We start from the raw sequence: 23410 nt of genomic DNA on the forward strand, positions 1-23410 counted from the left end.
TGCTCACAAAGCTAAAAATTAAGCTTGAAGTTAGCTAAAAAATTAAGAGTTGCAAAAACAAACAGGCAAAAACAAAAACCTTAGATATAAACTAGGCTGTCCAGAAACTACCAGCAGCAACATGATAGACCTGTTCTCCCTGACTCTACAGGATGCATCTCAATGCTGGCTACACTATATTTGTATTTTGACAGGATAAGGAGCAATGGCCACAAGATAGATCACAGGAAGTTCCGCACCAACATGCAAAAGAACTTCTTCACGCTGAGGGTGACGGAGCACTGGGACAGGCTGCCCAGGGAGGTCGTGGAGTCTCCTTCTCTAGAGATACCCAAGGCACTGGACACCTACCTGGGCAACCTGCTCAAGGGATCCTGCTTTGGCAGGGGGGTCGGACCCGATGATCTCTTGAGGTTCCTTCCAACTCCTACAATTCAGTGATTCTGTGGTTTACAAAGGCTGCTACATATAACCAGCATTTTGTGATCGTTTAACTGCCTTCATATTCTACACACTGATGACCACTGGTATTGAGTACCACTGCCAGGAGCCAAACCCTGGTCCCTGGAAGAGGCCGTATTTTCCACCTCAGAACTGTATTTGTAGATTCTGCCATTAACCTTTCACCAAGAAATGTCACTGATGTACAGAGAGGGAAGTCCTTAAAACAAGAAGCTGCTAGGAAATATTTTGAAATCTGCATGAATACATGAATCCCTGTCTACACTGAAAAGCATCCTTCAGTATTAAAGGCTACTGACTTCCCATTGCTACTGAAGGGGTTCCACCACATCACACTGCTGTGGTCACTGGACTGAATCCATGTAAACGCCACCTCATCTAACACGAGGAAGAGACATCAAAACACAGAAATTACACATGCAGCATGCCATGGCTGTTGCTAGTGATACGTGTAGCTGAGTACAGCCAACGCTGCCGTTTACATGAATTGCTGAACTCACCCTGCAACATGCTGCCAAAAGCACAGTCCATGCATGGAAAAAACAGTGAGCATTCATAAAATGTAAATCAAACAGCAGAAGGACAAGTCACTGGGAAAAATGAAACATCCAGCTCTGGAAGAGGAGGGAAGGAGCATGTTGGCTAACCACAGGATGCAAGTGTCATGTGAAGAAAGAAAGACAAATGAAGATTTTCTAGGAAAACTCTTTTTGACCACATAGTTGATATACTTGTGGGAAAATAACCATATTTTAATAATGTCTCCACAAGAAAGCACAATCTGGCTTGTCCTTTACTTCTCCACTTTTTTCATCTATTATATCTAGTTTTCCAAATGATTACACTGAAGCAGTTCTTGTTTAATTGTTTAAGGAATATGCCTTTCTCTACTACAGCCTGTTTAACTCTAATTAGCAACATGAAGCTGCTGCATCATCTGATAATAGTTTGAACTGAAATGACTCGGGCGTCCTGCAAGGCAGAAAGAGTCACTTATCCTAGGGGCCAAAAGCAAGTGGACCACGAGAGATCCCACTTCCAGCAAAAGAAAGCATACAGTTCAGGTATGTAAACTGTGCATCGTACTAAAAAGAGCTGGAACCCACCCAAAGCAAAAGCTGAAGTACCTTAGGTCTTGGACCATGTTTAGCAACGTCCTTACACCAGGCTGTCACATTTGGGATATGAAGTAGCAAGGGATTTGCCTTCAACTTTGGATTAGATTTCTTTCTCCTACTTTGTCAGCACCATGCCTTCATGTGATGTAGGCAAAAGGAAATCTGTACTCTGCATCATTAGGCCAGGGCTGAACAACCCTTTATCCAGCAATGTCAAAACGGAAACATTTGCAGCCACTCCCAAAAGCAGAGCTTTTAACACCTAAAAACCTTGACCTTCCTTGGAAGTGTTCACACACTTAGCCTCCTTCCTTCAGTGGTAATGGCCGAGGTGTGGTCCAGAAGCTGCATGCTGCTTTGGGGATCAATTTGTCTTTTTGGACACATTGCAAGAGGTTACTTTTCCCCAAAGATAATTCCACCTACCACCACTCTCAAAGCAGTGCAGGCAACCTGTTCACATGCTTTAAACTAACTGAGATTTTTTTGCATCTTCTCCTCAGTGTACTCTAAACAAGGAAAGACTTTAGAAATGCATCTTTCACAGAAACTATCATCTGGTACTACAGAAAAATGTATATGCTAGGACAGAATGGTTATGTGTTGTAAACTTAGGAAAAGCACTGGAAATACATCGGGTTTTAGCTGGCTTCTCACCTAATTTCTGTTGTTCTCTCTTTCCCCCGCTGACAGAGCACTAAAAGATAAACTGACATGTAAACAAAGTTTAACACACACACTAAAGTATAATAAATTCATTATCCCAGAAACTAATGCGGAAGAAGTAGTCAACATTAATGCAGAGTTTTAATCCCCAGTTTTTAAGCTCTTTCCACCTTGTTATTGTAACAATAAGGATCAGCAGTATCGCCTGCCTGATTTCAAGCTTTATTTCAAGCTGCCACATGTATGAATCATCTGATCTATGGCTTTAGTTTACAGGTTCAGTAGGGGAACTCCCTCAGGCATGGTCAGCAGGAGTCCAGCTGCTCCCAAATCCTGGCTACCACAGTTCACTGAGGTGGGCATGGGTGATTGCTACAGCCTGCCAAGCTCGAATTTTATAGCATTCCCATTAAGTATTGTTTCAATGTGTCTTTGGAGCTCTTCTTTGCCCCAACATAAAAAGGTTCTGCTATAATTCAAAGAAGTATATCTGTGGAATTCAAGCAAATTCATGAAAAAGCAGCAATTCTTACCATCCAGATTCACAAACCAAACTCTCCAAAATTCTGTTGCACAATATCCATTTAAGACAGCTTCCATCAGAAACTCTATCACCTCATTGTATATACAGGCTTGAGCTGGGCAATGATTGTGTTTCCTTGGGATCTTACAGTCCATTGGCATCACAGTCCTTCTCATCACCTCATTTCATCAGCTATAGAAGAGAAAGAAAGCTCTGCCTTGGCCTCAGAACTGGCCACAGACAGCTGACATAATCAAACCTCGTGCTTCATTGCTGCAGCCAGTCCACTTGGGAAATCACAAAGGGATTCCTTCCAACATGAAGAGTCACCTTAAGCACTTAGCTGGCAAACATTCTTCATATGCAAACATGAGAGGGTCACTGAAACAGATGATCACATATGTAAGAACACTCCCAGCCAAAGTTAATTTTACTTCCACCATACTCTGCAATACCAGAGACCGCAAAGACCCTCTGGACACTTTCACTGAACCAATTCACCACTCCCAGGACACCTTTCAGTGTCAGCACCTGGATTTCCCTTTGCCTCTCCCTACAACAGGGGCACACAGTCCAGGAAAGTCACCTCTCAGCGTGTGCATCTCCATGGCCCAGCAGCACAAAGATCCTTCTTCCAGTCCCTGGCAAAACCTATGTGAGCTTAAGAATATTTTTCAGGAACTTTCATGCTTTCACCTGATCAGTTACTGAGCAACAACAGGCTGTTTAAGGACGGGATGTATTCCTGCAAAGACCCTTCTTTAACTGACTAGATAATCTTCTGTATTTTGTGAAACCATTACAAGGTCTCATTTTCTTCTCCAAGAAAAGTTGGAGGGTTGTAGGGCTCTTTCCCCCGAATATTCATTAAGTACATTTTCTAGGCATAGTTTCAGTTCCTCTCTGCAGAGAAAGTAAGCAGCACCTAATAAACGTTTCATTCAATAATTCAGACACTTTATCTAACATATCATAATGCAAACAAGTTTTTACTGGCTCTCATATACAAGATAAAAGAATTCTAACAATGTATGAAAAAAACAAATCTCTCTACGTAAACTCTACGGATGGAATCACTGCAGCGGTCTAAGGCTTGGTTAGTGAGTATTTACTGGGATCTGTGACATGGAACTAAACCAGGCCAAACAAAAAATCCTCAGTTATTTGGCTGCAATTTATCCTGGCCAGTTAGCACTAGATACAAATCCCAAAAAGGCAAAAGAGGCAAAGAAAAAATAATTCATAACTTTACTTGTATGCTGGCTCACTGTTTGAAATTAAAATTTTGGAACTTAGCTTCCACAAATATTCCTTGCAAGATACCCCTAATTCCTTTACAGTTTGCTTCTTGATCTTTTACAGAAAGAATATTAATTACCCCAGAAAAAAAAAAAAAAATGTTCTGTTGGCATCCCTAGAACCCCCTGATCTCTTCATCAACTGTCCTTTTCTATCAGTATATCTGGGCCTTCTCCCTACACACAGCTGAGCAAGTTAAGTCCAGATGTGAAGTCAAACCAGATGAATCAATAGGAAAAAAAATACACCCTATAAGTTATTACTCAGAAATAAAGCATTGAATATGATCAAAGTGACAAATTTAACCTCTCAGTTCCATGACAGTGAATCACACTTCATCTAACAAATTATAAACATCCAGCAAAAAGTTTACAGCATTACTTCTAAAAAAAGAAAATGTAATTACATGTTAAATTCTGTCTTCTTTGTAAATAACAAAAAGAGTAATAGGTTTAATTAATCTATTTCTTTTCATTTTTTCCCCAACTCTCAAATATGTTTGGCTTGAAGAAAAACACATAATTAGGAGGGACACGTGACACTGGAACTGCATTTCTGCAATGGAAATATTCTTGTTGCTCTTTGTTACACAGCTTGTCTGAATTGTCACATGAAATAATTGATCCTTACCTTAACCAGTGCATTTTCCTTTATTTACTGAGAGCAATGTGATCTTTAGAAACAAATAAATTGTTCTATTACAAATGGGATGTCAGACACCAGCAAGCTATTGCTGGCTTCAAAAACAAGGCACCATTCATAACTACAATTCATATTCTGTTCTCATTCTCCTGAAATCTTGGCTCCCCTTTTACCATCATTTGTAACTGTCTGCATGCTGAAAATAGATATCTAACAAACAATGCCATTTAGCCTAAGACCAACTCCCTTTATAGCTGCTGTTTAATTTAAACAATGTTCTTATTTCAATCCCCCAATCATGCTAAGTAACATCTTTTTGTCCTACTCTAGTCTGAAACACAAGCACATTTTCCCCACTGTTCTTTGCTTCCATAAACTAAACCGTAAAATAGACAAGTGATTTTCTTGACAAAAGCCCCAGTTTAGCTGCCTCTGATTTCTGTCAGTCAAAAATCAGCTTGTTAAAACAGCTAAATCCTAAATAAAGTAAAATTGTTCACTAAACAGGACAAAAGTTAACTGAATTATCTAAATTATTTTATATATAAATATACAAATATATATTTCACAGATTAAGAAGTTCCTCTAGCAGAGAAATATAGTTATCTCTACAGTACAACACTGCAGCCACTCAGCTGCTCCTTAATCCCTATTCAAGGGTTCTTCTGGAACATGCAATCACCTTTCATGAACTTTCATGAAAGTACCGTTATTTCTACTTCTGTCTTACTGGAGAGTGCACTGAGATTCAAGGCAGACTTCCTTGTCAGGGACAAAGGAACGAGGACTATTTTAGTGTTCCAGCACTGGCAGGAACAAAAACAAACAAACAAAAAAAGCAGGAAGACACAATCACAGCACTTGATCACATACAGGATATCCAGATTTAAGCCCTTGGCCTCCTCACTTTTTATCTTGCCGTAATGGGAATAAAGAAATATCCCACTTGCAGCCCTAGAGAGCTGATCATTTACATATAAAGTTGTATAAAATCTCCTAGACAACAGGTGTGAAAGCATATCTTCATTATTATTTTTTTTTTCAGCTTAAAAAATACATGGAAATGTCTCTATTTCAACCCACTGAAGAACATTTAAATCCACAATCTTTGGCAGAACAGAACAAAATTTCTCACCTGGCTTTACTCAAAGCATGGGAGACAATGGTGTAAGTCAGTACAAGAGGTGAGAGAACACACACCCAGCTTTAACAGCACCTCGTGTTTCCCAAATGAAGTAGAGTTACAGACGATTGTCTCTCAGGTAAAAGAGTGTTTGGCATTAAAATGAAGACTACACAGTTGAGTTTTGCATATGGAGAGTACGGAGGTGATTGGTGACAGCCAACACCCATTCTCTAAGGACCATGCTCTGCCTGACAAATCTGGTGGCCTTCTACAATGGGTTTATAGCATTGGTGGATAGCAACTGACATCATCTACGTGGACTTGTGCAAAGCATTTTACACTGTCCCCCATGATAGCTTTGCCTCTAAATTGGAGAGACAGGGATTTGATGGTTAGACCATTCAGTGGGTGAGGAATTGGCTGGATGGTTGCACTCAAAGAGTTGTGGTCAACAGCTCAACGTCCAGGAGGAGATCAGTAACAAGTGGTGATCCTCAGGGGTCAGTATTGGGATCGGCGTCATTTAACATCTCATAGACAGTGGGATTGAGTGCACCCTCAGCAAGCTTGCTGATAGCACCAAGCTGTGCGGTGCGGTTAACACACCGGAGGGAAGGAATGGCATCCAGAGGGACCTGGACAGGCTGCAGAGGTGGGCCTAGGCAAACCTCCTGAGTTTCAACAAGGCCAACTGCAAGGTCCTGCATCTGGGTTGGGGCAATCCCAAGCACAAATACAAGCTGGGTGGAGAATGGATTGAGAGCAGCCCTGAAGAGAAGGACCTGGGGGTGCTGGCTGACAAGCAGCTCAACATGAGCCGGCAATGTGTGCTTGCTGCCCAGAGAGCCAACCATATCCTAGGCTGCATCAAAAGCAGAGTGGCCAGCAGGGTGAGGGAGGTGATTCTCCCCCTCTGCTCTGCTCTCCTCTCTTGTGAAACCGCAGCTGGAGTGCTGCATTCAGCTCTGGGGCCCCCAGCACACAAAGGGTTAGAATGAGTCTAGAGAAGGGTCAGAAAAACGTGCGAGGGGCTGGAGCACCTCTCCTACAAAGACAGGCTGAGGGAGTTGGGGTTGTTCAGCCTGGAGAAGAGAAGGCTCCAGGGAGACCTTATAGCGGCCGTCCAGTACCTAAAGGGGGGCTACAGGAAAGCTGGGGAGGGACTCTGTCAGGGAGTGGAGTGATAGGACAAGGAGTAATGGCCTTAAAGTGAAAGAAGGTAGATTTAGATTAGATATAATGAAGAAATTCTTCACTCAGAGGGTGGTGAGGCACTGGCACAGGTTGCCCAGAGAAGCTGTGGATGCCCCATCCCTCGAAGTGTTCAAGGCCAGGCAGGATGGGGCTTTGAGCAACCTGGTCTGGTGGGAGGTGTCCGTTCCCATTGCAGGGGGGTTGGAGCTAGAAGATCTTTCAGGTCTCTTCCAACACAAACCATTCTGTGATTCTAAGAAATTCATTCCCACGATGTCCTTGGATTGAATACTGAAATTCTACTATTTCATTCTAACATAAATAATTTTAATTTCCTATAAATAAGAAGCAAAACATACCATCCGCTCCTGACTCCAGAACTGTACTGCAATGGAGCCATGCTCCAAGCCTCATCACTATATATAAACCCACCTTGAAAGACTCAATTAATTACAGAAGAGAGAATAGGTCTTAAAACTGTTGTAAAAGGCAACTTAGTTTAGGATGACTGGGATGAATTATTGACAAGCATACTCAGGAAACACACCCAATGTTTCTAATAGTTTTCACATAGAAATCACATGAGACCATGTCTTGTTAATGTGAAGAATATGGGAACAGAGAAGAAGGGACACGTTCAAAGAATAAAGTACAAAACCAGGAGCCTGTCAGACACAGAGTACCTACCCTGCCCCACTTCCCTTAGGCAAGAAGCTTCTCAGGTGTCCATCCCCTGGGGCTAAGAAAGATGCCTTCCCTTGTGAAACAGGCCTGATCAAGACACAAACACTTAAAGGACAAGGCTTTCACTTTGCAAGATCACAAGATGTTTTTGAAGTAAAGAAATAGACAGAGACCTTATCTCCTCCCAGAATAATAGCATAAGCACAGACCACCATAAGTGAACACTCTAGCATTCAATATCCAATCTCAAGTCGCTGGTCGGCATGAAGATGACTTCTCATCAGGAGAAACACTATGTGGTTCCCAACTCTGAGAATTACAAGCTCTTTAATTCCTAGCTGCAGGCTCTGCAGCCCACAGCATATCCTTGTTGTAGGGACAGGTTTGGTTAACTGCACACCAATACAGCAATCAATTAAAAACATACTTGTAACTTACAGCCAGGATAAAATTAGTTTTGGTTTAGATTTTAAAGAATAAAATGATTTCTATTTTATTTCACAAAATAGCCAGGGAAATTCCTGTGCATACACACATTGAAGAACTGAACACAAGCTACTACTATCATCTCAAGTGTCAATTTTGAAGCAGCTTCCAGGTTATTCTCTTAGCCAAGGAAGCCTTTGTATCTACTCCCCTCCAACTGCTCCCTGGCTACTAACACATACATTCATTCAGAATGCGTACAGAGAAAAATAGCAGGGAATTTTTAACCACAGCTAGAAGAATTACTTTTTAAAAACATTCTGGAGGAAGGAACGTAAAGGCATGTAAGGATTTTTTTATTTGCTTTTTTTTTCTACAGTTCTTCAGTAGTTGAATTTGCTCTGAGGTACAGGAATTAACTAGCACAAACTTGGTACTGCCTAATTAATCATGCATTAATGGAATGTCCAAACAGCTATAAGCAGCTATGTTGCATAAGCACAATAAATGAAATAAATAAAGGTTAAATTCCTTTCTTTTTGTGGTCATATTTTCCTATCATATGTAGATTTTTCCTTTCAAGAAGATGCAGAAGAAGCTCTATTACTGACCTTAACTGCACCCAAACTCACATTTCTCAAACAAGGTAGAGGTTCAGATGATTATTGCTAAAGAGAAGACATTTAACATGAATTTAATTGCATAGCTTTCACACACATTCTTACAACATCCCTATTGCAAAGATGAAGGTTTACCATTATTTTACCCCTTTTTATACATAAGGATTGATACAAATAAGTTTGTGGAAGTTACTTGTCTAAAAACATAGGAAACCTATTAGGTAAGAAAGAAAATTAGATTTATAGTACAGGGTATACACTACAAGTAGAAAAGAAACCACACCACTTTCAACTTAGGAAAAAATAGCAAACTATTTGATCTGACACCACCGTTCAGGGCTTTAGTTATGCAACAGCTAAAAAGATATTTAGAATGTTGCAGAGGGTCCTGGACACAGTACACCATGGGAACCTCATCCTCACTACGAACCACAATCCCACCCATCTGCCCATAACCTCTGAGCAGACCCCATGGGTGGGCAGTGTATATGCACACCAAGGAAAAAAAACTCAATCTTTATAAACCAGCTCTATACCTTTCTTCTGTAAATCCAGGTATGTGAATTTGCAGTTGTACTTGGCCCTAAAATTACCTGCTTCCCACCTGCAAAATATGCCCAATATACTGACATGCTGTACAAAGTTAGGGCTGTTGCCACAATTACTAGATGTCTTTGAACAATGGCAGTTCCTGCTCAAGTGGAAATATTGATTCCTTACGGATGACTCTTTCTCTACAGCACTATGTTTCTTTGGAGACAGATTATCTGATAAAAACAATTTCACAGTAACTGTCACTAAACAAAACAGAGTTAAATTCAGAGTCCTGGCCACAATGGATTAGTACAAGGACAGTAAAAGCATTTTGCCAGCAATAACCTCGGTGGTATCTTGGAGCATAAATAAAACTGTCAACAACTTTGTTCAAAAAGTGAACCCATTAAAAGTTGATTTCACAATTCTCTGCTTCTCTCACATTCCCAGTTACCTAGGTAGTATCTAGTAACAGACCTCTGCCTGTGGCAGCATCCAATCCAGTGGGAAAGCAATTTTGACCTAGGATGTTTATTCCAAAATTCCTAGAGTTATGACTGAACAGAACCAAGATAAACCCTCTTTCATACTTAAAAAAGTTCATATAGCTATGGTACGAGTTAGTCTGTGAATAAACAATAATACACTTATAGGACAGTTTATTTAAAGTGACCTATATGTGTATTATTAATATGCATATGCTAGTATATACAATACACATTACCATATGAATTTATATACATGTTATTGCTCATTGAACATGCAATATCAATATGACAGAGCAGAAATTCATGGGAAGACTACAGAAAGTCACTATCTATACAAACTGTATTAGCAACTTTACCAAAATAGAAACAGCTGTGCTGGGTTCAACGAGAGGTCTACATAATCCATGTCTCCATAAACAAATGCTTTGGAAAGAAGATGAGGATAAGCATATATGATACTTCTCCTAAGAAGTCTCTCAGCACCCAACTATTAAAAGCCAAATCCTTTCAAGACTTAAAATACACAAAACCAAACAACATTCAAACGTGTGTTTACAGGAAATCAAACAAGGGGAAGAACAGCTATAGGCAATATTCTCTTAGAGCAAGCAAAACCAGAGAAGACAATGATACAGTGTTTTGTAAATTCAGCCTTTGTGCCCTCTGAAACCTGGGCTGAACTAGCAACCATACGGCTGCCAGCACACAGCAGCCAAGTAGCACCAAGGGCTAACTGTACAGAAACAGCCCTGCATACACAATAATATCTCCTAAGTTCATGTGCACTGACCACAGAGAGGTTTAGCCATGCACGCTTCCCCTCTGCTTCCCATGGGGACACGTGTTGGCTGAGCACAGAACTGAAGATCTGGGGCTAGAGAACTGGAGCATCAGAAAGTCCTTCAGCTACAGCCCTCAGCAGACATCGTCCTGATTAAGCACACCCTGTGGAAGCAGCACATGCCCTAACAGAGAACAGTTCACCCCCCTCCATCTTCCCAGTTCAGACTCCAAATCAGGCACCTAAGACATTGACCCAAATATGCTGTCCACGCTGCAGCCTTTGCTTGTTTGTTCTCTACAGGGCAGCACGTGCTGGAGGGCTCATAGCCAACAAAGAACAAGGTGAAGGAAGGTGTGACGATATGGTCCGGCCTAAGCTGCCTCAGAAAATGTTTTTTAAAGATTTGGACTGTAAAGACCAATCCTCTCCCCGTTTCTTCCTCTTACAACATCAGTGAGCAACCTCCAAGAATAAATCAGGGTAGATGGCAGGCGCATATGTTTCAGTGGGGGCACAGTTACATACCTGCAGGAGCAAGCCCCAGGGTGATATAAGGGGAGGGAGCACTGGGGAGGTAAAAATATTTTTGAAAATATAACCACATTGTTACTAGGAAAGTAACTAGGAATTATTTCCGTTACCTTCTGGAGGTGGGGGAGGGAATTCTTCTGTGTCCATACTACTGTATCCACTGCACCTTCAGCAGACTGAAAAACCCTGCAAAAATAAAGGGAGAATGTTTTTTAGATGAACATGATTTTCCAATATACAGACACTCCTTTTCAATTTGGCCAAGCTCAAACCTATTAGCTAATTCCATTATGGAAGAGAGGAAATGTGCTTGGCCTCTTGCTTCAGAACACATCTAGTCCAAATTTTTATGCACATAGTCCTCAGTATTGGAGCCAGTTCATCTAATGATCTCAATAAGCCAGCTGAATAAAGACAAAGTTTTCAAACTGTTTAATATTCTGCAGGTCCCACTGTGACAATTGCAAACAGACTAATAAAACTTGTTCTTTCAGCGTCTGTTTGTGGCGCATATCCTGCTTCAAAATCTCAATGGGAGAAAAGGAATTCTAGGAAGCTCAGAAGTTTTGATGATCCCTTTCTCCATTTGGGAATCGGCAATATCACATTCTACCTTTTGGGGAAGAGGAGTATCTTAAAAAACTCTTTTTGAGCCACTTCACTTCAACCTCACCACTGGTGAACAAAATAGTTCAAGCCCCTAGAAAGCCTCCGCAGCCAAGGTATGGAAAGGGTAAGTTGAAGGAGATGGCAAAACTCAGGAACAGCAGAGAAACAATCAGCCAAACGAATCAGGATGCAGAGGTCAACTCATTTGCCACCTGCAGAGAAGTTGGCGGTGGATGAAAGGAAGTGCCTCAAAATAGGCTCCAACCTTAGAAGGTAGTCTAGCCCTGGACAAGAACAAGGAACTTCAGAGCCAGGGCTCAGAAAGGATTGATACACACATACATCTGTAACACACAAAACGTTCCACGACACGCTTCCGCTGTGCTGCATCCCCTCTAAAGCCTCTCTCCTTTTCAGTTGTATCTGTAGAGCTCAAAGGCGTGTTCCTACTTACAAATGCCTGGAATGCATTTTGCCACACCAAAATTGACAGGCAAAATAAGGGAAAATATAGTCTGAAGAGAATGCCATTTTTCATTATTCTTTTGCTTTCTTATTCTTTGAAAGTTGAATCATCACCAGAACATAGCTTTTCAAGTACGAAATGTGCAATAAATGGTAAACCTCCAGAAGTTGTCTCAACACCTCTCCCAAATGCATCTTTAGAAGGGGAGCTAAAAAGCCCTCCATTTTATTTTATTTTTAAACAGGTTGTTATTTTTTAAACACATATAGAACTTACTTTAGCAACGATTTTGAAAATAACTGTCTTCCTCGCAAGCAAATCATAACAATTAGCATACAGAACTGAGCTATGGAAGCTTTCAATTTGCCTTCTGTGTTCATCTAGCTCAGTGACATGCTTCACATTACCCAAGAACTGTGTAAAGGAAGGTCACAGACCCAGTGTTCAAGTCGTAACCACTGACCTGCTTTCTCTCATACGAACACTGCAGTTATTCACAAGAAGAAAGATGCACTTTCTCAGCCTTATGGGTTGACTTACATGTTGCATTAATTCATCTTCAAGTTCCACAGACTTTTATCTACTTCACAGTTGTAGAGAAAAACGTTCTAAGAGCAAAGAGAGCTTGTGTATTGCGAATTCCAGTAATACCCTCCATAAAAGTAAAATAATTGCCATTTTATGTGCCAGATATAACCATGCCAGCACTCATGGAACACCTTCCAACACCACCATACGCAAAACCTTTTTCACTCTTCTGCTGAGAGACAGAGGAGCTAACTCAAATGAAAGGAATTTAGATCAAGATTAAGCCAGGCAATTTAACTTGGCTAGGAGTACACAACCCATTTTGCATTTGTAAGCTCCAGTATTTTTTCTCCATTGATTCCAGTGACCATTACTACCAACAGAAGTTTCAAACTGTGTAGATACTTATTTAAGGATAATCACAGAAATCAAATAACTAAATTGGATGGGACCACTGAATGTTCTCACATGCACTCAAGACAGGTCTAACTTCAAAATTAGATCAGGTTGCTTTCTTCTTCAGGCAAATTTTGAAAGCCCCCAAAGGTAGAGACTTCACCACCTGCTCCTGTACTTCACCAGACACGTCAGCAAGAACTTCTTCATCACATCCAACTGGAATTACCCTTGCAGCAGCTTGTGGCCATCAGCTCTCATACTCTTGCTGTGCACCTCTGAGTGAAATCTTGCTCCATCTTCTTCACAACAACCCCTTCTTCAGGGCATAGATTCTATCTGCCTTAAGAGGATTCTACCCTTTCCTCTTACAACTAAACAAACGTTTCCTGCAGCCTCTCCTGACCTGGCCCAATGCTCCAACCATGGCAGTAGACCTGACTGGACTAGCTCCAGTTTGCCAGTCCTTACTCATACTGGGTGACCCAAACCAAACATTTCAGAGCAAGATCATAAGCATTGAGTAGATGTTAAGTCAGTTTAACATAAAAACATTCAAGAAACTGAACTATGTGCTTTTAAACCACAGAATACCAAAAATTTGTTTCAAAGGTGTTTTTTTTTTTTTTTTAAAAAAAAAATGCAGATAGAAAAAATAGCATAATAAACATGAAACACATGAGCTATTATATTTGTGCTTATCACATTACAAAATTATGTACCTGAATAGCTGAGCAATTGGCCTGAAATATTGGGTATGACAAAGTACCAAAATACAGAGCTTTTGTGGTTTTTGTTTTGTTTTTTTTTTTCATTTAAAATTGATTTCTCAGGCACAGTATTACCACTAATTACTCAATTACTCAAACCACTTCCTTCCAGGCTTCACAGAAATCACAGAAACACAGGGACAGAAAGAATCACTTGAAGTTACCTAGCCCAAAAGATAAGATTTCCCACTGGCTACCAGCTGCCTGAACAGTTCACCTGACTCATTGCCCATCACCTTTTTTCCTTCAGGTGCAGGTTAAGAGGTAGCAGCGGGTGCTGTGGACCATGGCGGCGGTCTACTGACTGCCTCCTTTTCATCTCTTTCTTCACATTACCCCTGTGTGCCCCAACATACAACAGACATCAGCAACAAGGTCAAGGCACACCCAGTTGCTTGCACAACGGCAGGCAACCCTTACTGGCCAAAAATCTCCCCGCTTTCTCGTATTCTCACCTCCCAAACTGTTATGAGCAATAGGTAACGTTCATATTTACAGAATGAAAGAGGAAGAGGAGTTTTCTAACTTTTTAAGTTCCCAGTTTAATTCTCCACTTGGAATGGTTAGCCAGTGAACTGATCTATTCAAGCAAATCAACACAAAGAAAACATTCTGAACCTAAGAGCAGCCTAATTACTGCTGTTAAGAAAATTTGTAGTAGTGCAGTATGCTCTTATTCCAGAAGTTTAGCTAATAACTTTGTAAGTTTGACTATCTTTAAAAATCAGTAGCCATGTTAAATGCAAGTATTTTGGAAGAAAAGTAATCATATGCCTTAATATACCACAATACACAAAGAACTTCAAAACATATGTAGGTATCATGATGTACTTGGTAAATTGATACTTAAGAAAACATATGTATATTTAAAATACCAGATTGAAATCAGATTTTCTTGGGTGATGTTTTGCATGGAGAGAAATCCTACACAGTGAAAGCAGTCAGATCTGGAATGGAACTCAAACCAGGAACGTATGGAAACAAATTTGGCCAAGTGTGTCTCCAAGGCCAGCTCTCAATGCTTATTTCAAATTGCCCAGCAGAAGAGCTTGCCATTGACCATAAAGGCTGCTGTGGAAGGAGGTGGGAGTCTGCAATGTCCCACAACAGCCCTTACAATCTTAGGAGCAGCAACACCTCTATAGCATAGACCAGGGGCCTGACATCCATAAAACTGAAGTTCTGATTCCACTGCTAACAGCCATTTTAGCAAGGAAAACAAAGGCACCTTTGTACTTGTCCAAAAGCTACAGAAGAAAGTTGTATTCCTCTTTGTGACTCAGTTTCCCCTCTTGTGACATTGCTGGGATTATCTCTTGTAGAAGGTCTCTGTGATGAGGCAGTGCATCAATAATCTCCTCTAGCTGTGGTATAAACAATACACCACCAGTTTTTGGATACCAGGATACAAGTAATGATTGACTTGTATTATTATAATAAAATTATATTTTCTTTAAGGAATGTGCATTATAACTTCAGTGACATCAAGATTCTTTATTCTTGATGGTACAGAAATAATGAGCCAGTGAGCATTAATAAAATTAATAAAAAACAGAAAAGATGAAGCTAGGAGATTGATTTCAAAGATTGACTGAGTGTGATCCATAGAAGAGTGCTTAGTGTAGGCAAGTGGCAAAGTATCTTCTCTGGGAAAGCGTGCAAGCCTAAAAATTGAATTAAAACAAAACAAGCAAACTGTGAAGATAAAGCCTGTGAATGTCCAAAATACTTTTATGTCCTTGTCACCTACTCAGTACAGCTGCGTAATGCCCAATTGGATTTCATCCTATTCAGCCTGAACTCCCACTCAGTAGATCTTCCTGAAATTTGATGGAAAGCCTCTTTTGGGGGTGTAGAGAAGCAAGAAGATAAAATAATCCAGGAGGAGGAAGGTAAATTTTTTTGTGTGTACATATTTACTTATTTATAGGAAGCCAAACAAGATCAGATCCACAGATCAGACATTTTTCAGAGCACATATGGAATCCACTTGCATGAAAGCCACCTCATTTCTTTTTCTATCACCCCTTCCCACACCAAACAACATCCTGCTCAAAGCTAGAGAAAGCACAGCAGCAAGCACTGAACAAGAAGCAATCTACAGGGACACTCGAAGGACATGGCTCAAGACTGGTATTCTCTTCCCCCCCTTTTTAGACAATATTTCTTCATCTAGAGCGAGTTCCTGCCCAGTACATCATCTGAAGATGAAAAGCAGAAAACAAGGACTCCACTTGCAGGTTTGTCTGAGGACTCCTACCCATTACACAAGCAGAAAGCACTAGAGACACGTTAATATTCGCGCTCTTATTTCCCCCTAAGGATAGATTAATACAAGGCAAACCAGAATCATTGATTAATTCAGGTTGGCATGTATCTCAGACGGTCAGGTTGTCCAACCTGCTGCTCAAAGCCAGGTCAGCTCTCAGGTGAGACCGGGCTGCTTCATGTATCGAGATCCTGAAAACCTCCAAAGACAGATATAGCACAACCTCACCAGGCAACCTGTTCCCCTGCTTGGTTGTCCTCCTAGGGAAAAATACTGCTCTCGTACCTAGTTTGAACTACTTCCGTTTCAGTTTATGATCATTTCCTATTCTCCTCTCTTGATAACCTACCAGCGGGTGGGTGCAGGCTGCCATGAGGCCCCCAAGAAGTCTCTCTTCTCCAGGCTGAACAAGCGCCGCTCCCTCAGCCTCTCCTCACAGGGCAGTGCTAAGGCCTGCAGCCATCATGGCGGCCTGGGGCCCAACTCCCTCACGTTTATCCACATCTTGTAGTGGGCAGCGTGAGGTGGGGACTCAAAATTGGACACGATATTCTAGGTTGGGTCTGAGAAGTGCTGAGTGAAAGGGAATCCTTCCCCCTTCAGGAGCTCTTCCTTCCCAGGTGCACAACCTTGCACTTGTCCTTGCTGAATTTCACTCAGCTCCTGTCAGGCCATCCCGCCCACCTGCCCAGGTCCGGTTGATTTCAAGAACATCCACTGCTGCCCCCCTCATCCCCCAGTCTGGTGTCACCTGCAAACTTCAGAAACAGGGGCCAGTCACCTTTCAAGTCATGCATAATGCTAAAAAGACATCCTGTAACAGACAGTGCGCTCCTCTTGTAACCAGCCCCCAAGGAGGGTACAACAAAAACTACCTCTAAACCCAGACATCCAGTCAGTTTTCAGCCTTATAGCAGTACACCCCTGCCAGGTCACAACATTATTCTGTAGAAGACCTTGCTCAATCCAAAACAAATATTAACACAAACATTAAGAAACATTATTAAGCTCAGTAGCACTATGCTCAGTTTACAGATGGGAAAGCTGAGACCTACAAATATTTATGGAATGAGTGGGAGTATGGATAAAAAGTAATTGAAACCAGGAAGCGGAATAGGTTCCTGAGCATGCTCTTAGGGAATTTGACTTCTGGTGAATAAGCCTTTGCTTCTGTCTCTCCTGATGGCAACAGCGTGAATACACACAGGTAAAACAGAGGCATCACCCTGGGTATTGGATTCCATCCTTGAAGTCAGTTGTACCAAAACAATCACAATCACCAAAGGAACTAAAAGTAAATGCTAGTGCCACCTTTCAGCAAGGACTGACTTCTGTTCTGTGCCACACAAAACAGAGGTTGCTGGTTGTTGTTGCTGGTTCAGGACCATGAACTATGTCACACACAAGAAAAACTGAAATATATTAATATTAGGAGCATATTTCTTAATTTGCCCTAAGTTTGATTAAAATCAAGTAACTAACTTCATCTGGAAAAGTAATCTTGTTTCCAAAATTTCCACTTTCAACCTTCTTTCAAATTGTTCTCTCCCAGCATTGGAGATCAAGCATGACATTCAGTGGAAACATTCTAATGAAGATTTCTGTTTTTAAGCCAGAGAAGGTCCTCATATACTGCATAACACTTCAGCTGCAATGCAAATTTATGTATGGTTTACATGTATACCTATTATTATAATACATATAGAATATTATGCAGAGATTTTATAAATGTTATTACAAAAAATGCATTTACTCTAGTAATTCTGATCAGCCTCACATGTGAAATACTTTTTGTCACAGGAAAAGTGCACCCTCCTGAAAACAGATTTTTACTCCAGATGAATCTTAGCTTGCAAAAAGGAGGAAGAGGAAGAGACTGGGGGGCGTAGTGGAACAGACACACAGAATGCTTTAAAATGGCATAAAATACAAAGTCAAGAGCCATGAACTCAAGGCTCACAGTGCTCCTAGAAGGAGGTTCACATATTGCTGTCTAGTTCTTAATAACTTATGATCCCATTTTACAGATAAGGAAATAATGTTTATTCACTTGAAATTTCTGAGATGCATATTTGTTATGTATCTTTAATGAGATGATCATGTGAAACAACACTGAAATCTTAGAAAACATTCACATTTTCCTACATTTTTGCCAGAAAAGAATATTCATATGATTTTTGCAATTTTTTTTGAAAGCATTTCTAAAAAACAGATTAGAGAACAGAAATGAGAGTGAATGTTTGACCTTGAGCTTGGGTCCTAATAGCTCGGATTCATGGTTCAGTCCCAAGTAACAAGTATTGTACAGTACAGTAAGTCACTGAAACAGATTTTCCCCAAGATAATGCCCCTATTCACCACCGCATAAGTAGAACAATTTATTTTTCTCTGGTTAACTGCTTCACCCACACATTTGACATTAAGCTTCAGGCTTTCTGACTGAGCAGCTAGCGTGTAGGACATGAATCAATGTTGTCCAGTTATGCATCACTTCCCACAGTCTTGCTGATTCGGGCAATTCAGAGTAAAAACATGAATCAAGTTTTTGATCTAAAACCACAAATTTGCAAAAATATTTTTCAGATCTTGTTTAGCATTACTTGTCATCGTTCCCCTTGAAAACAAGTTGTACTTTTACGTGACTCTGGTGTTGAGATCAACTTAAGTATTTTGATGAGAGTAAAAGCCAGATTCCTGACTATAAGAAAATATCCAAGTGATTTAAATCTCGGAAGATGCTCCTAATGCAGCAGCCTCCTTCCGCATGATATGACAGCTCTTGACTCCCAAGATCCTGCTTTCTTCAAACCACATATGCATGCAATGACATTACTGAGAAAGATGAGAAAACAGAAAGAATATTAAATCATAGTTTCATACAGGACCATAACAATTGAAATTTGCTCTGCCTTGCTAATGTACATCCCTACCTCATCACAGACAGCACCTTTCCATTCAGATCATGTCTGCAGTCTTCCTAACTAATTCTCAGGCTTTGGTTCATGAACCCGTGATAATTGCCAGGCTGGTAGGTTTTTGGAGGTATGGCTCTCCTGCACTTTTCTACTCTTTAAACTACTTGTGGAGTCAGAAAAGAACTCCCCAACATTATTTTTCCACTAACAATAGTAACAAAGGGGGCTTAATAAAAATAGGAACAAGGGTGAAAAAATATCCATGAGTTCCTATTTTAACAGAAGGAGAACTCGGATAAGAAAAAAAAAGGACGCCTCGCTCCCATTCTGTAGAATACATACAAACTGAAAGACTGATTCATACCACTATCAGTGAAGCCTCATTTAGTGCCCTGTTAGAACATGTAAAACATTCGAAAAGTAAGATGCACTCATCAGTTATGTTCACAGCACTTAACTGAACACTGTAACTCCAGGTGAAGTTTCTAAAGGGGACAACTGACACAACGTACATTATTCCACAAGATGCACCTAAGCACAGCATGGAAATGCAATTGCAGCTCATAACCATCAGAAAGCGGAACTTACTGAAGTAAATTTCAAAAGTGCCTTTAACTTTAGAGGCTGTACAAGAACTGTCCGCGTGACATCCCTTTTACAGTTCTACACTAAAACTGCAAAATGGAAAGACATGATTGAAGAAGTCAAAAATGAAACAGGTGTCACTTGACAAAAGCAAAATGAAAACTATCTACATATGCAAAGATGAAGAAAAAAAATACTACGCACTGCTAATTTCTCCCTCACATATACAACTGAGAGCAGTGCAGTATTAGAAACTCACAAAGAATAAACTGACTGCAGCTCTGCACAGTATACAAACTTTAATCTCAAAGACTAAATCAAAAATATTCCTCTTCCTTCAGATTGCAGAATTTGTTTCCCGGCTTGTTCAGGAATAGACCAAAGTTTATATATTTTCTACAACAGATTCTAAAAATAATTTCTCCTTTATATAGAAGCAATTAAAAGACTTCCTGTTATACAAATTAGTAATGTACAATTCCCAGTTGCATTAAATTCCATTAACATTTATGAAGTTAGAAAATATTTTTTTTAGGTTTTAGACAAGCTTGTTGTATTCCTTCAAATGTTTATAGATTACACGAGGAACTCCAAACAACTCAGAATCAAATGAAGTCCTCTGGTGCTGGTATTTCTTCAAAACAGCATTTAATGCTGACACTAAATATCTTCAAGCAAAATAAAGAAAAAGGAAAGCAAAAAAGAACCATTCCCCATGAAAGAGTAAGTAGTAGCTCATCCTGGCATAAAGAAATAATCAGTACAAGCTTTTACACGCATGAAAGAATAACCAGAAAGCAAACAAATACAAAAAAGCAACGCTGAGAAAAGTAGCTTATATTGACAGACATTGATACCAAAATACCAAAAACATTTTTAAAAAGCTGTGATGTCTCAATTAAAAATTCAGCCTACTCGAAACTAAGGCTGCGTACCTTATAAAGTTTGGATCCTGGAAATATTTACTTAAGACATGTCATTGAGCTACTGGGTTTAGGACAATCAAAACCACTTAATATTTGACATATTGGACTAGGAATATTGACTAAAATAACTATTTAGACTTAGTATTTCAACCTGGTGTAAATCAGCACACTTCCACTGAAGTTAACAGGGTAGCAGAAGAAAAGAGCCAAGATGCTGAGGCACCTAGACCCTTGATTTATTTTTCAAATATAATAAAAGATGAGAAGTTAAATAATATTTACTTAATACTATGGATTTTTTTTATTAACTTAGGCTCAAGAAACATTAAAGCTTGTTTCATAGCATTCCACTCCAGGAAAATATTGCCAGGAAGCTGCTGATGAGCTGTCTGCAGAGAAGAGCTGCAGATCCTGGTCAGAGAAGGCACAGAAACGGGCATCTCTTTACAAGTGAAAGAGTATTCCCTGTACCCTGCTGCACTAACCACCGACCTGCCAAGTCCAACAACACAAGACTTACACTTTTGTTCTCAATGTTGCACAGCTGCAACACCAACCCACTGCACAGCACCACACCCCCGTTCTGTACCCCATTGCATACAGAGCCCCAGATCCAGGGGATCCTGCCCTGTCCATGTGTTCAGCAGGAGCTGCCGGACAGCACATTTCTCAAGCACCCACCTGCTTCCACAGCCCTTTGTACCCCTACATCCACACGTGGGCTTCAGCCACAAAAGCCCCGTGCACCGGACACTCAGTGCCTTTCCATCACAAGACACCTGAAACACGTCACATCTCACATACTACCCACCCCACAGATAAATCAAGATGTCCACAGCTTGCATTGAAATCTCCCTGTAAAGCCTTCAGAAATATCAAATTTCAAGATAGTGTCTGAAGAGCTACTGTTCATAGCCTGATAAACACATGTAACTAGTTCATGGGCTACTGAGCCTGAGGGTGGAAAGAAAGAAAAAAAAAAAAAAAGACAAGATGGATTAAATAAAGCAAATCAGAGAGATTATCAAGATCAAACGGATCACCCAAGTGAAAGGAAGGAAGGGCCCACTGAAGAGGAGAAGCGAAAAGCCAGAACTCCCACATAAATAATGGGCTTGCAACTGTAGACGCCCAACACGCCCCGTGTTCAGGCAATAAATCTGTCCCTGCTAAGTGCCAACAGAAAATGTGAAAAATGCAGTACTTCATTTCTACAACAGTACAGATTGCTCACCGGGTTTCTCTAGTAAAGAGCAAAGGCTTGGGGAAAATATTTATTTTCTTGACAATAGTCACCAACTAATATATGTCGGCATATCCTCACCACGTTTATTCAGCACTGAACAGTTTTTAAACAGACAATCTTCCTTATTCTTGACTCAAATCTTTCTTTGTGATTCACACAGCAAGATATGTACATATATAAACCTTTTCACTGTTCACAGTGAAAATGCACGACTGAAATTAAAATACTTTTACGCTGCAATTAAACAACTTCACACCTGCTACCTGAGATAAAAGCCACGACTTCAGTAGCTTTGGAAAAATAAGATAGGATTGAAAAAAAGGCTTGAATGGAAAAGAACAGAAACCAAGGTGATAAAATCTTTTTGGTCAAAGACCAAGCACCACCTGAGGGGCTTTAAAATAAGCCCTGCAGTGGGCAGATCATCCATACCTGCCTTCACAAACAGCTGGTGTCGCCCTCTGCCGAGGCTCACCTACTCACCAGGTGCCTGACCGCCCTTAAAGCTCTTCTCGCCTCACCCTGCGAGCGGCCGGCAGCCTTCCGGAGCAGCTACGTGCTGCTTCGATAGCAGTAGTTCGGGAACTACTTCGATAGTTGAAGCGTTAACGGCAGGGAAACCGAGCACCATCTCGATGCCTCCTTTGAAAAAGCAATAAAAACGAGCGGTGCCAAACTGCCTTCCCTCGTTTCTAGAAAGCCTATTCAGTTGCTGATTATAAAGTTGGTGTTGAATAGATAGGTTTAAAACAAGGAAAGCGGGGGAAGGAGAGGAACTCGAGGCAGCGCCAAGCCCAGCGCCTGGCTTTCCGCAGCCCCGTGCACCCCGGCCGCGAGCGCGCCCCCACGCGTGGGTGCCCGCACCCCAAAATCCTAGGATTTGGGGGCTGGGATTTTGGGAAAGCCACCGCGGGGTCCGCCCGCACCCTGTCTTCGACACCCCGCCTCTGCTGCCCACCCCGCCCGATGGCTCCCGCTGCCGGCCGAGGACAAAACGCCGAGGGCCGGGGGGCTCGCACTCACCGCCGCCCGGAGCCGCCGAGTCCCGGCGGGGCGCCGCTCGCCCCCGCCCCGCTGCAGCCCCCTTCCTCCTCCTCCTCCTCCTCCTCCTCGTTCTCGTCCTCCTCCTCCCCGCCCCGCCGCCATTGGGGCCGCCCGGTTGGCGCAGCGGCCCGCCGCTCGCCGTGAGGCGGGGCCCGGCCCCACCGCCTCATTCCTGCCTCAGCCTCCAGCAACGGGGACGGGTCCCGGGCACCTGCGGGCTGAGCAGGAGGTGGCTCCCTCGCTGCAGGCCTTCAGGAGGGCCGGGATGGAGAAACCGGGACAAAAATGGACCTTTCTTTTTAACGCCCCCCCGACCTCATTCTCAAGAGGAGCCCGCTGGCGTGTGTTAGGCCACCGTGGCTGTTTTAGAGTTTAACCTCATTTATCACTCTTGCATAGTTGGCAAAATTCGGCCTGTTTAAGCATACCAAAACAAAGGTTTCCTAAAGATGCTGCCAACTCCTCCTTAACCTGCAGGTCTTCACTGCCCTCTCCTCTCTCACTGCAGAGCCGTGTTGACCAAGTCAGTGGTCAGGCTGCGCTGTGCGGGCACGTAATG

The 23410-nt window shown here is 41.6% G+C and overlaps 1 protein-coding gene across 5 annotated transcripts in view; it reads right to left on the minus strand.

The window, feature by feature from the left end:
• Nucleotides 1-22988, minus strand: part of ARHGEF10 (Rho guanine nucleotide exchange factor 10) — a 118995-nt gene extending 96007 nt beyond the window's left edge. For 4 of the 5 annotated variants that reach the window (XM_035322792.1, XM_035322793.1, XM_035322795.1 and 1 more), the window contains exon 1: nucleotides 2780-2939. In XM_035322792.1, coding sequence (XP_035178683.1) covers nucleotides 2780-2930 — 151 coding nt within the window. In that variant the 5' untranslated portion in view covers nucleotides 2931-2939. Of the gene's footprint in view, nucleotides 1-2779; nucleotides 2940-11207; nucleotides 11284-22830 lie in introns of those variants that run through there. The other variant, XM_035322796.1, reaches the window with a different exon arrangement.
• Nucleotides 22989-23410: the final 422 nt, after the last annotated feature.

The sequence above is a fragment of the Oxyura jamaicensis genome, chromosome 3 (assembly GCF_011077185.1).
Source record: "Oxyura jamaicensis isolate SHBP4307 breed ruddy duck chromosome 3, BPBGC_Ojam_1.0, whole genome shotgun sequence".
Classification (NCBI taxonomy): Eukaryota; Metazoa; Chordata; class Aves; order Anseriformes; family Anatidae; genus Oxyura; species Oxyura jamaicensis.